At 40.2% G+C, this 9,032-nt stretch overlaps 2 protein-coding genes and 1 pseudogene across 3 annotated transcripts; 2 read left to right on the top strand and 1 right to left on the bottom strand.

Annotated features, from left to right (window-relative positions):
- Nucleotides 1-1,009: 1,009 nt before the first annotated feature.
- On the bottom strand, nt 1,010-2,479 carry LOC147488110 (F-box protein PP2-B15-like; annotated as a pseudogene). Its single transcript, XR_015201458.1, has 3 exons — nt 2,139-2,479; nt 1,923-2,041; nt 1,010-1,656 (listed from the first exon to the last, which is right to left on the bottom strand). The product of XR_015201458.1 is annotated as an F-box protein PP2-B15-like (transcript).
- Nucleotides 2,480-4,968: 2,489 nt separating this feature from the next.
- On the top strand, nt 4,969-5,682 carry LOC147488109 (uncharacterized). The gene is made up of 2 exons (XM_086574265.1): nt 4,969-5,250; nt 5,386-5,682. The coding sequence occupies exons 1-2, from the start codon at nt 4,969-4,971 to the stop codon at nt 5,680-5,682; spliced, it is 579 nt and encodes a 192-aa protein (XP_086430391.1).
- Nucleotides 5,683-7,691: 2,009 nt separating this feature from the next.
- Nucleotides 7,692-8,222, top strand: LOC147488108 (uncharacterized). Its single transcript, XM_086574264.1, has one exon. The coding sequence runs from the start codon at nt 7,692-7,694 to the stop codon at nt 8,220-8,222; it is 531 nt and encodes a 176-aa protein (XP_086430390.1).
- Nucleotides 8,223-9,032: the final 810 nt, after the last annotated feature.

Here is a 9,032-nt window from a genome sequence, read left to right as displayed (position 1 = left end):
TGGGCATTATCATAAAACTTCAATCAAACTTTTATTATTAAACAACAACAAAAAGTCGAAATATTTTATTAAGGGTGGATTATTAATTTATATAGAGAGTTGGGTTTTTACAAATTTGAATGAGTGATTAATATAGTATTCATATCTCATTGTTGTGCACACACAATTGCTAATATACATGATAAATTCAAATAAGATTATGTTAATGATAAGTAATTAATTAACCAATAATAAGTAAGTTTTTTCTAATCAATAACATTAATTGTAACCCATTCGTTGGACGGGTTCGAAAACTAGTTTTTTTTATAAAGACATCCAATTGTTTTTTTGTTGTTTTAGATCATCCAATTGGAGTTGAAGGTTTGAAAATTAAGAATCCTTAATAAATTAATGATTTCTGAGCAGAAAATATTGTCTCGTACTTGACATTAATTTGTTACAGTAATCTTTCTACAAACAATTGTGCCACTCACTTTCTCCTTGACATCAATCTGTTACAGTTGATGTGTACAATTTGCAAGGTCAGCCATTCCACGAAAGAAGGAAGTTGCAAGTCACATCCAACACTATTCCTGCTGATCAAGAAATAATTGACTAAACTGTCTATGTTTTATATTTCAACTGCAAAATTTAATGGGTAAATTTCTGATTCGGTTGTGATAATGTCAATGTGTTCCCAATTCGATCACAAATTACAACTCAGCGCATTTTGCTAGCAACTAGTAGGATAATGTCACTTTTTGTACTGAGTTACTTACAATGGCCGAATTAAGAACAAAGTGACATTATCATGGCCGAATTAGAAATTTACCCAAATTTAATTGCCCAATATTTTAGATACTGAATTCCATGCTCAACCCCGCTGATAACAACTTGATTACACTGTCACAGTCAATTTAGACTCACGAGGACTTTTATAATTGACAACATCCTATTGCACTTTAGTTTGATAAAAGACATCCATCCAATTAGACTTGAAGGTCTGAAAAGAAGCTTGATAAAATAATGATTTCCGGGAAGAAAAATTCTCTCGTACTTGAAATCGGTTTGTTACATAATTTTGGGAAAGTCACTTTCTACAAACAATTTAGTTTTAATTTTGTATTAATTTAAAAGAATATGTGTTGCAAGGTGGTCAGTATACAATTACAAACACCAGGCGTTCGATACTTCCGGTAACACCAGGCGTTCCATTACTCTTTAGGCCTGACTTCAATACCTTCAATTATAAGTCCTCCCTTTAATTGCTGACCCTTGATTTCTTTCAAACTCATTTTGATCTCCCCTTCATCACCCCCATCAATAAAGAACTCACCCAACTCAATCTCCATCCACCCATCTTTTCTGTCACATGGAATCCTTTGATCACCTTCAATCACCCTTGACTTTAGTACTTGCATGCGATTAGAGAACAAAAGACGCCCTAAGTTCTGTTTCTGGGTGTCTTGGCTTTGCATATATGCAGTGCCTGCAGATATTTGATCCCCAACTTCAACTGATATCTCTGATGGTATTGCGTTGAGCCCATAAGCACGATCAGCAATTTTTAGGACTAGATAAGCAGCATATTTCGTTTTGGGGGATAAAATTCTAGCATTGATCTTCCCTTGGATTTCTAGCCAACTTATAGTTCGGAGCTCAGCTACTTCTGGAAACCTGTAAACATATATGCAAAATGTTATAGAAGCAGAAAAATAAGATTCAGGGACACAACATTCTGATGGACTGTGTCAAATACTCAAATGTCATAACTGATAACTTGTAAACACAAGATAGTATGCCAGTTTTTCCTTGTGATGGACTGTGTCAATACTCAAATGTCATAACTGATAACTTGTAAAGACAAGATAGTATGCCAGTTTTTCCTTTCTTTGGGCATAAGTTGTAACGCATTTGTTAATGCAATGATGATAACTGTATACCTTGATTGGGCAAGTGGTTTCCAGCTCCAATGCAATGAGTCATTACCCCATGGGATAGAAAGGTCGCTTGCACTCAACATGTAACATTTTTTCCCAGTTGATTTCTCCAGCCAAAAGTTCTGTCATTCAATTAAATCATACGATTATTATCACCATTACCTCGTCGTCGTCGCGGTATTTAGAAATAAAGACATGTAGTCATGTAGAAGAATGTACGTGTTCTTACCTTTTTCCGCCTTCAATGAGAACAGAATCACAGAGACGAAAATAGAGCTCCTTTTTAGAAGAACAATGCATTGGAAAACACTACCAGAAAGAATGTTTTGATAATCAGATGGAAGAAACTTCTCCCAAGCAACATTTGAAAAGCCCGCTATTCTTAAATCCAAAGAGATAGGCGAACAACGACACACATCACGTGGAGTAGTGAGGGAGAGAATTTTTGAAATACAATCGTCAGGCAAGCTGTTGAAACTGATGCTCTCCATTTCTCTTCTTGAAAACGTACTTGTCGAGTTTGTTGCTTTTTGGCTCTTGAATGGACACTCCTTTTATAACATTTTGGGATAAAGAGAAAATGAAAGTTATTGGTTTAGTTATTGTCTTATTGATACGGTTTCTGATACTAATGCAGCCGTATAAACTGACCGGATTGGTCAGCGAGAAACACCAAGTGTCCGTGTTGAGTTGACCGTGTGGGTCAAGGAACAAATTTAAACCAAAAAAAGAAAAAGTTGAGTTGGTCATACTCAACACCAAGCATTTGCAACTTTCTGAAGCTGCCACGTCAGCAAAAAAATGGAGCAAAGTCTCCAAGTAAATCTTAGGGTGAACACACCACCTTTTCAATTTATCTCGTTACTGATCAAGGATCAATGTTCAATTGTTAAGTCTAGTTTTTACTATCTTTTCAACTCATACTTACTCTCCTTGCTAGAAAGCAAACTTTTCTCCTCGAACTACATCTCCCTTCAAACCTTCTTGCACCTCTTCTCTTCCTACGATAACACCACCACCACCTCCCTCACTCACACCTCTTTTCTTTCCTCTATAGAACTCCCTTTCTCATATATTATGGATAAGCAACATCATGAACAAAATTTTGAACTTGAAGCATCTTTTAGTAGGGTGTTATCTCTACCGGGTGCGAAGATTGCAGAAACAAAATTTCCACAAGATGTGTGGGATGAACTTGTAGAGCATGGGAAACATACAGTAGCACTTCGGCTTTTTGGAAACAACAAAGCTCAACCCAAGAGGGTAATAGAACTCATCAGAAACTTTTGGGAGTTTCCAAAAGGGTTACATATTCGTTCCTTGGGTAGTTACAAAGAAGATGCACTGTTCCTTGCTCAATTTCAATACAAAGAATCACTTGTGGATGTGAAAAAGAAGTCGCCTTGGACCATTATGGGTCATCTTCTTCTCATTCTGATTTCGACCCCTCATCGATATCTCAAACCTCAAGTTTGACCACGACCATCATTTGGGTGCGGCTACACCAACTTCCACCAAAGACTTATAACCCGGCAAAAGAACGATCCAACGCCATTGGGCAGGCGAGGAATCATTTTCCCAGACACATACCAAGCATGTGGGAGTTATGCAAGAATCAAGGTACAGGTAAACCCTTTTCTCCCTTTGGTATTGGGCAACAATTCCAAACATCCTAATGGGAAACAGAAAATGGTCGTTTTCCGGTATGAGAAATCCGGTCCTATTTGCTTCAAATGTGCCATGCTAGGACACCTTGAAACACAATGTCAGAATCTGCTAGCAGCAGACAATCCAAAGGGGTGGATGGGATAGCGGAAATTCCAGCTAATATTGTTGAGAAAGGAGTCTCTATGTGGAGTGAATATGTGGTGGGGTTTTTTGTAGAAAAACGGCTACCTTTCCCAATGGTTAAAGTTGCTCTGGCTCGGCAGTGGAAGTTAAAGGCAGTTACTCAATATCAACTGATCGTGAGCTATTCTACTTTAAGTTTAACCAGGATGAAGACAGAAAATAGGTATTGGAAGCAGACCCGATATTTATAGCAGGTAAGCTATTTGTGATTCGTCAATGGTCTCGAGAAGTTGAAGCTCAAAAGACTAAGATAACAAGTATCCCAATTTGGGTAAAACTTATGGATTTGCCAAAGGAATTGTGGACAGAAGAAGGGTTGGGATATATAGCTAGCTTGATTGGGGAACCCTTGCGAACTGATGAGGCCACCATTGGAAGAACTAGATTGATGTATGCTAAGATCTGTGTAGTTGTTCCTATAGACTATGAATATAAGAGTTCGATTCAAGTGAAAATGGGGGATGAAAAAATAGTTATTAATCTTGAATACCCCTGGGTACCTCTGTCATGCTCTAGGTGTAATAGGTTTGGTCACAAGCTTTTTCAAGTCGTCCCTCTCGACCAAAACAAGTTTGGCGTGTTAAGCCTCAGAAAATGCATTGGGGAACACACATGAGGAAGTGCAAGTTCAAGAGCAAGAGGATACTACGGATGGGGGCTCTAACTATGCGAGAATGTGAGGATGAAGGGGCGGGGAGAACAACAAGGAAATGGATTGAGTATGGTAAACTATGTCCCGTGATTCGGAGGAAGGAACAGGCTGTCCTATGCTAGTGGCCCAGCAATTAGTAATGTCCGACATTCCTCGAAAGGATAGCATGGCTTCAGCCCAGAGGGGATTAGAACTAGTGATCCATCAAGACAATCCAGCTGGTTCTGACCAGCTTCACCAGAGAAACCTGGATATTAGCCAAAAGGAACAGTTTCTGAAGGAACAAAATGCATTTCAGGTGTTGGCAGCCAGTGATGATGAGATTGAGGACGATATTTCTGAAGGAAATCCTGTAGAATTCTTCACAGATCATGAGCCGGTTAAGGAAAAGGTGGTGAAAGCTAAAACCAGGGCACAGAAAAGAGCAGAACTCAGCGAGATAAACAATGAGGATGGAAGTACAGCTCAGGGAAAGCATGCTCAGGTATCTGAGAGGAAGAAGAAAGGGAGACCAAAGGGGTCCGGTAGTAATAAACATTAAGCAAAATGATCAAGATTGGAACATGGAATATCAGGGGACTAAACGAAATAAAAAAAGCAAAGGAAGTGAATAAATTCATTCTGAAGAATAATCTTTGCTTGTTGGGGCTTCTGGAAACGAAAGTAAAGGAGGAGAAGAGGAAAAAGATTAGTGATATATGTGCTCCGAATTGGCATTTTGAGAGTAATTATAGTAGTAATCCTGGGGGTAGAATATGGATTCTTTGGAACCCAAATTTTGTGGACGTGAGTAAGATTCAAGAGACAGCTCAGTTTGTACACTATAGGGTGACTATTCGTACTAACTCAGCTAGCTTCCTATCAACGCTTATCTATGCGAGTAATAATAGCCAGGAGAGATTAGGGCTGTGGCAGGATCTACGGCACCTTCATAATAGTTTTACAGGACCTTGGTGTGTATAGGGAGATTTTAATAATGTGCTCTATTCTCATGAGAGGATAGGGGAGCTGGTCCATCCTCGAGAAACAGTTCCTTTTAGGGACTGCCTAGTCGATACAGGGTTGTTTGATTTAAAAGCATCAGGGTGTTATTTTACGTGGACTAATTATGGAGTAGGAGCAAATAGGAAATGGTCAAAGATAGACAGGGTGCTTATCAACATCCTCTGGTCGTCTTTGTTTGTGCATGCCTCAGCTGAATTTCTGTCGCAAGGAATTTCGGACCATTCTCCCATGATAGTCCGCTTGGTTGATCTTTGAAAAAGGGAGAGTTCCTTTCGGGTTTTGTAATTCTTGGGCCCTTCATGACAGGTTCAAAAAGAGTTGGTTAAGCAAGTTTGGGATCTGAGAGGTGATGGGCAGTTGTCTATATATACTGGTCCAAAAATTGAAGATTCTGAAGTCTAAACTGCGAGGATGGGCTAGGGTGCATATGTCCGATATTCATATAAAAACTGAGGTAGCAAGGGAGGATCTTCACAGATTACAAAAAGAGCTACAAAGTTCCCCTACAGATCTCCAGTTATGCGAAAAGGAAAGAAAAGCTAGAACTCTCCTGTGTAAATTGATTGAGATGGAGTATATGGATCTTAAGGCCAAAGCTGAAAATGATTGGCTAGATTACGGCGATAAAGGAAATGCATTCTTCCATCAAGCAATAAAAGAAAGAAGGAACCGTAATTTTGTGTGGTCTGTTTCAGATATGAGCGGGGTAAAACATGAAGGAGTAGCACAAGTGTCCAACGCTTTCATCAATTTCTTTCAGGACCTTCTGGGAGTTGAGGCTCAGACGACGAGTACTGGGTTGCTGTTGGAGGACATACCAGTTAGGGGGGTGGTGGATACGGTACAAGCAGCAAAACTGTCAGAAGAGGTTACAAATGGGGAAATTATACGAGCTTTATTTGATATGGAGGACTTTAAATCCCCAGGGCCTGATGGCTATACAGCATTCTTCTTCAAAGATTCATGGGACATAGTCGGTGAAGACTTCCTAAGAGCTGTCAAGGAAGTGTTTGGTCATAACAAAATTCATAAAGGAACAAATGCAACATTTCTATGTCTGGTTCCTAAAAAGCCTGTTGTTTCACAGGTTGATGAATTTCGTCCGATTGCATGTTGCAATATTACTTATAAATGTATTGCTAAGATACTCAGTAATAGGATGAAGCCTTACATGGAACAGTTGATCGCTCTTAATCAGTCAGCATTCGTTCCTGGAAGATGTATACAGGATAATCTTCTACTGGCTCACGAATTGCTCAGAGGATACAACAGAAAGCATGGGCCGCAGAGATGTACTATCAAAGTTGATATCCAAAAAGCTTATGATACTGTTAGCTGGGAATCCCTACTGCTGGTGCTCAAGAGATTCAGATTCCCCGAAAAGTTTATTGGCTGGCTAGTTATGTGCTTCGCATCTCCTTGGTATTCAGTCCTTGTCAATGGTAGTCCATATGGATTCTTTGAAGGGAAACGAGGGTTAAGGCAAGGTGATCCTTTGTCTCCGTATTTATTCGTACTGGTAATGGAACTGTTAGGTGGTCTCTTTGAAGCAAAGGGCTCTGTTGAAAGGCATCAAGCCTCATTCAGTGTAAAAGACTTGCAATAACTCATCCGAAGTTTTTTGATGATGTTCTACTATTTTGTAAAGGGGAAGCTGGCTCTATATTGGCTGTTAAGTCGGCAATCAATTATTTCTCTTCTCTCACAGGGCTGAAGATAAATACTCTGAAGACGTCTATACTCACTGGTAGTATGACAAATGATGATGGGCTAGCTCTTGCTGGGTTGTTGGGGGTTCAACTGGTCACCCCTCCCATAAAATATTTGGGGCTGCCGCTCACTTCTGCTAGAATCAGCTCCAAGGATTGCTTGCCACTGATTGAAAAAATCACCATGAGAATGTCCAACTGGAAGAACAGGTCTTTATCTTATGCGGGCAGATTACAGCTTATACAGTCTATCCTGTCCTCGTTTCATATATATTGGGCGAAGACTTTTATCATTCCAGTTGGTGTTTTGGACAAGGTCGCAAAACTCTGTAACAGATTTCTGTGGTTTGGAGATTTGGTGCAAGTGAAGATGCATAAAGCAAGTCATGCAACTTTAAGGTTGCATAAAGAGGAAGGAGGACTGAACATTATTGATCCTAGGGTATGGAACAAAGTAGCATACTGTGGGTTGGTATTTAAGGTTGCTACTAAGGAAGAAACTCTGTGGACGAAGTGGACTTGGGAGTACCACATAAACGTAAAACACTTCGGACTATGAAGATTCCTTCGGATTGCTCGTGGGTGTGGAGGAGTATACTGAAACACAGAAAGATTGCTCGGAAATATATTAGATGCTTGATTGCTAATGGAGAAGGAACAAGTTTATGGCACGATCCTTGGATAGCCGCTACGTTGCTAATCCACAATGCACAAGCTAGAAATTTCATCCATGAACCAGATGATGCTAAAGTAAGCGAGCTGATTACGAATGGTACTTGGAACGACAAGGTCCTCAACTTGCCAGACGGGGAGTTGAAATCAATAATCTTACAGACTCCCATCAATGTCAACATGGTTCAAGATTTGGTAGTGTGGACTGCTACAAGTTCAGGTAGGTTCTCCACAAAGTCAGCTTACATGTCCATCAAGAAGATGAGAGAAAAGGTTGGTTGGTACAAATTGGTGTGGGGCAAATATAATGTTCCGAAACATTCTTTCATGGCAACTGTTTGCGGGATGTTTGGCAACACAAGATCGACTGATTCACAGGAAGATTCTCTCTCACTCAGAGTGTTGTTTGTGTAACGACAAATTCCCAAAAAACTCGAAGCACCTCTACTTCAATTGTGCGTTCACAAACAAGATTTGGGCTGTGATTAAAGATAATCTGGGGTTGGGAGTGGTTCGCGAATCCACTGCAGAGTGGAAGTTTCTGTTGCGCAAGACAAGATCGAACACGATCTCAAGTGAGATAACAAGGGTGATGATTTGTGCAACTGTGTATGGGATTTGGAACGAGAGGAATAGCAGGAGGTTCAGGAACAGAGCTCATTCTGCAGAGTCGATTAGCAGCTACATCATGGAGAAGATGAAAACATACCTGCAGCGAGTTATCAAGTCCACTGAAGACTCTTTTTCAGCGACTAGGTATTTGATTGCGAGACTGGGTATTGAGATCACAATAAGGCAGCGAGCGGCAGAGCTAGTTAAATGGACCAAACCACCTGTTGGTTTCGTCAAGATCAATTCGGATGGATCGGTGACTGAAGATACAGCTGGATATGGCGGTATACTGAGGAACCATGAGGGATCTCCTATACTCTTATACATGGGAAATGTGAACTTACGATCGGTGATTATCCAAGAGTTAAAAGGAATTGAGGCTGGTCTTATGGCAGCTCTCAGTGTTAACTGTAATATGATTTTGGTTGAATCTGATTCTCTAAGAGTAGTCCAAGTAATTAACAGACAGGAGCTGAGCCCTTGGTACTGTCTCGATACAGTGGAAGGCATCTGGAGGCTAATGAACCAGTGTGGGTCGGTTAGTGTGTCCCATGTGTATAGGGAAAAGAATAGAGCGGCAGACCTGATGGCTAAGACTAGTACTACTCGGGA

Source organism: Coptis chinensis, chromosome 7 (assembly GCF_015680905.1).
Source record: "Coptis chinensis isolate HL-2020 chromosome 7, ASM1568090v1, whole genome shotgun sequence".
NCBI classification, from domain to species: Eukaryota; Viridiplantae; Streptophyta; class Magnoliopsida; order Ranunculales; family Ranunculaceae; genus Coptis; species Coptis chinensis.
This window is presented reverse-complemented; position numbering and strand designations above follow the sequence as displayed.

What these genes read in the sequence shown, in the direction of transcription:
- LOC147488109 (XM_086574265.1), top strand. Translation starts at nt 4,969, where the DNA reads ATGATCAAGATTGGAACATGGAATATCAGGGGACTAAACGAAATAAAA. An exon ending in CTCAGTTTGTACACTATAGG is followed by an intron (nt 5,251 to 5,385) that starts GTGACTATTCGT and finishes TGGTGTGTATAG; the next exon opens with GGAGATTTTAATAATGTGCT.
- LOC147488108 (XM_086574264.1), top strand. Translation starts at nt 7,692, where the DNA reads ATGAAGATTCCTTCGGATTGCTCGTGGGTGTGGAGGAGTATACTGAAA.